A 3,061-nucleotide genomic window follows, 5' to 3' on the forward strand; every position below is an offset into this window, starting at 1 on the left:
TTGACGTACTTATTATATTGTACAGTTGTACTTATGTAAGTTTTATTCAATAAGATATTAAAAAAATATGATAAAAGAATATACTGTTATAAAAAATTATTTATTACAAAAAAGAATGTATTACTTTTCAGGAATGAGTATACGTGTTTAAATAATTTATAATAATATATAATATATATTGTGATACTAAACTTATTATCACTTTTGTGAAAAAAAAAATGGTTGCACCCAAGACGATTGCGGAGCAAACCCATTACTCTTTTTTCTTTTGCGCAATCATTCAGCAACGTGTGAAGATTATGCCTTTTAATTTTTATACTTTATAATTAATGAGATCATTATTGAACATATAAGACCTAATAAATTAAATAACTAGATAAATATAATTATGATTCACCAATATTCGAATTAAATACGAATAAGTGAATAACAGAGCACACGATAGTTTGTTTTGTTTACACCAAGAAATTATATTGAACAAGAAATGGGAATTATTATTTTTTAATGGTAACGCTAAAAAAATCATAAAAAATCAGTTAATACAATCTGAATTTATTTTATTTAATATTTATTAATTTTAACGATAATTAATAAACATTAAATAAAATAAATTTAGTCTACTTTTTATTAATATTTTTGTTATTAAATATTTTTATATTTTTAAAATTAAATTAATAATAAGAGACCACTACATGTTTAGATGTCACAAACAAAAATTTTTTTACCTAAAAAAGAAATGAAGAAAAAAATTAAAAGCTAATATTTATCATCTACAGAAGCAAATAAAGTAGACAATAATTAGGGTTATTAAACAATAATAACAATAATTAAATAAAAAAAACTGAAAAAGGTAAAGCTAAATTTTAACTATCCACACCAAATGTAGAACCTTTACAACTGCTACTACACACGCTCCATTGATCGGAGTTGGTCATCATCGACGACGGCGCAACGCCGCTGCCGCACTTCGCCACCGTCCTCACACTCTCTATCAACGCCTCGGTCCTAGAATCTTGTGCAAGAATCTCCGACAGCTTCTCGGGGCTTATTACAAGCTTCACCTTCCACACACCCGTGTTGTTGTACCTAGGAAGAACCTCATGAGGTTCCCACCATGTGTTCTTGTTATTGTTAGGGTTAGGGTTTGTGTTCTTTTCACACGTGGACATTCTATATGGTGTTATGTTGGGATTATTGGTTTCGGTTATAGGTACCATTTTGCTTGATGAAGATAATAATGTTGGATTTAGAGGTAGGAGGTAGTATATTTGGCCGCCATGGAGTTCTTCGCTATTTGACAGAGGTTCTGATATCATGTTATGATACCTGCGAAAAATGCCATGGCCCGGAAACTCGTTTGTTATGCATTCAACTGTGATGGGAGAGTATAGTTCCATGATTCCACCATTTGAGGTCACTACTTTCACCATCATGTCCTCCAATACACCATTTTGCAACCCTTTGAACACACAATTCCCCATTTTTTTTTTCTTTTGGGAGAAGATCAATTTTTTTTTTGTGATGGTGGATATTGTTGATGTGATCTTAATATGATGAGGTTTTGATTAAATAAAGGATTTGGAATGGTGAGGGAGAGAAGGAATTGAACTATTGAAGGAGGTTTCTTGAGGGTTTCTTTCTTGTTTGACTAACCGACACAAAAAGGGATCAAATACTTTTCTTCTTTGTGATCAAGAAGTAGATTACTTATATGAAGGAAATTGGATGTATATGGTGACAATAAGTTGGCTTTTATAGTGGGGTGGCCCCACTTGCATCATTAAGGAAGTAATTTATGGCAATTGTTTCTTTAGCACCATTGTTTATATTAGGAGTTAATTATTATACATTCTTAGCTTGAATATCATTGATGTCAAATAACTAAGATCTTTTAGATATGCTTTTGATGCAATTTTGTTAGATATTGTATGATAAAGTATGATATATTTTCATTACATTTATCTGTTAGATATAAGAGAAAGTATTAGGGAATAATATTTTTTTTGAATAACTTAAATAATAGGTTAAAAAAATTAATTTTAATTTTAAAAATCAAATTTTGAATTAATTAGATATAATTTTTATTTTGAATGCGTTAAGGATTTGAAATGCAGTCTGTTATTTACATTGTTCGTATCTTATAATAATTTTATGTTTAAATACTAAGATAATTACTTTTAAAATTTTAAATAATTTTATTAATGATAAAATATTTTTTTTAACTATTCATATGTGTATGTGATTCTTTATGATGTCTCAATATTTTCTAAATAATAATATAATGTCTTAACTCTGAATATTAATAGCTCCTAATAAGTTATAGATCTTTTTAAATGATTTCAGAACGTTATTGTATGTTATTTATAACTAACATGTCATTAATTATTTTGTTCAGTTATTATTGTATTTTTGTTACATTAATATTAAGGAGATAATAATTTAAATTATTTTATTAAATTTAATATTTATAATTTATATATTTATTAAAGATATAAATAAAATATTTTAGAGGACCTTTTTTCTTGATTGGGAGCATCTTAGCATTTGTCTTATAGCATGCATTATGATCATCCTTTATTTTGTGAAGGCAATTATAAGATACAAATTAATTAGATTTTGGTCAACGATGATATAGGGGGATCATGATTCACGGTCAACATGTCTCATTAAGCTAATAATGCTGAACTTGTTTTCTTATTAATTCATGGGGCGGGGTACTTGTATCCATTGTTTACCTTTGCTTTAGAAAGAGGACCCACTTTTCACCGACAGTCAAAAAAACAAGATGAGCGAGGTGTTGCAAAAAGTAAAAGGTTTCAATATTTAAAAAATAAACAAAAAGTGGGGTTTTTTTAACAAAAAAATAGGAGATTTGAAGGCACAACCTCTCAATTGAGTATAAAAAGACTATACCATTTAAACTATTATTTATTCACATAAAAAGTGAGGTTTTGATTTGGTAAACATTGTTCGTTTTAACCAAATTCTTTGATTAAATATTTAATTTTTTTCAAGTAATTTATAAAAATTTATTTTTAAAAGATAATTTTTTAAAATTGTA

The 3,061-nt window shown here is 27.3% G+C and overlaps 1 protein-coding gene across 1 annotated transcript; it reads right to left on the reverse strand.

Annotated features, from left to right (window-relative positions):
- Positions 1–703: 703 nt before the first annotated feature.
- On the reverse strand, positions 704–1,672 carry LOC107473100 (uncharacterized). Its single transcript, XM_016092630.3, has one exon. The coding sequence runs from the start codon at positions 1,479–1,481 to the stop codon at positions 864–866; it is 618 nt and encodes a 205-aa protein (XP_015948116.1). The 5' UTR covers positions 1,482–1,672; the 3' UTR covers positions 704–863.
- Positions 1,673–3,061: the final 1,389 nt, after the last annotated feature.

This window comes from Arachis duranensis, chromosome 2 (genome assembly GCF_000817695.3).
Source record: "Arachis duranensis cultivar V14167 chromosome 2, aradu.V14167.gnm2.J7QH, whole genome shotgun sequence".
NCBI lineage: Eukaryota > Viridiplantae > Streptophyta > Magnoliopsida > Fabales > Fabaceae > Arachis > Arachis duranensis.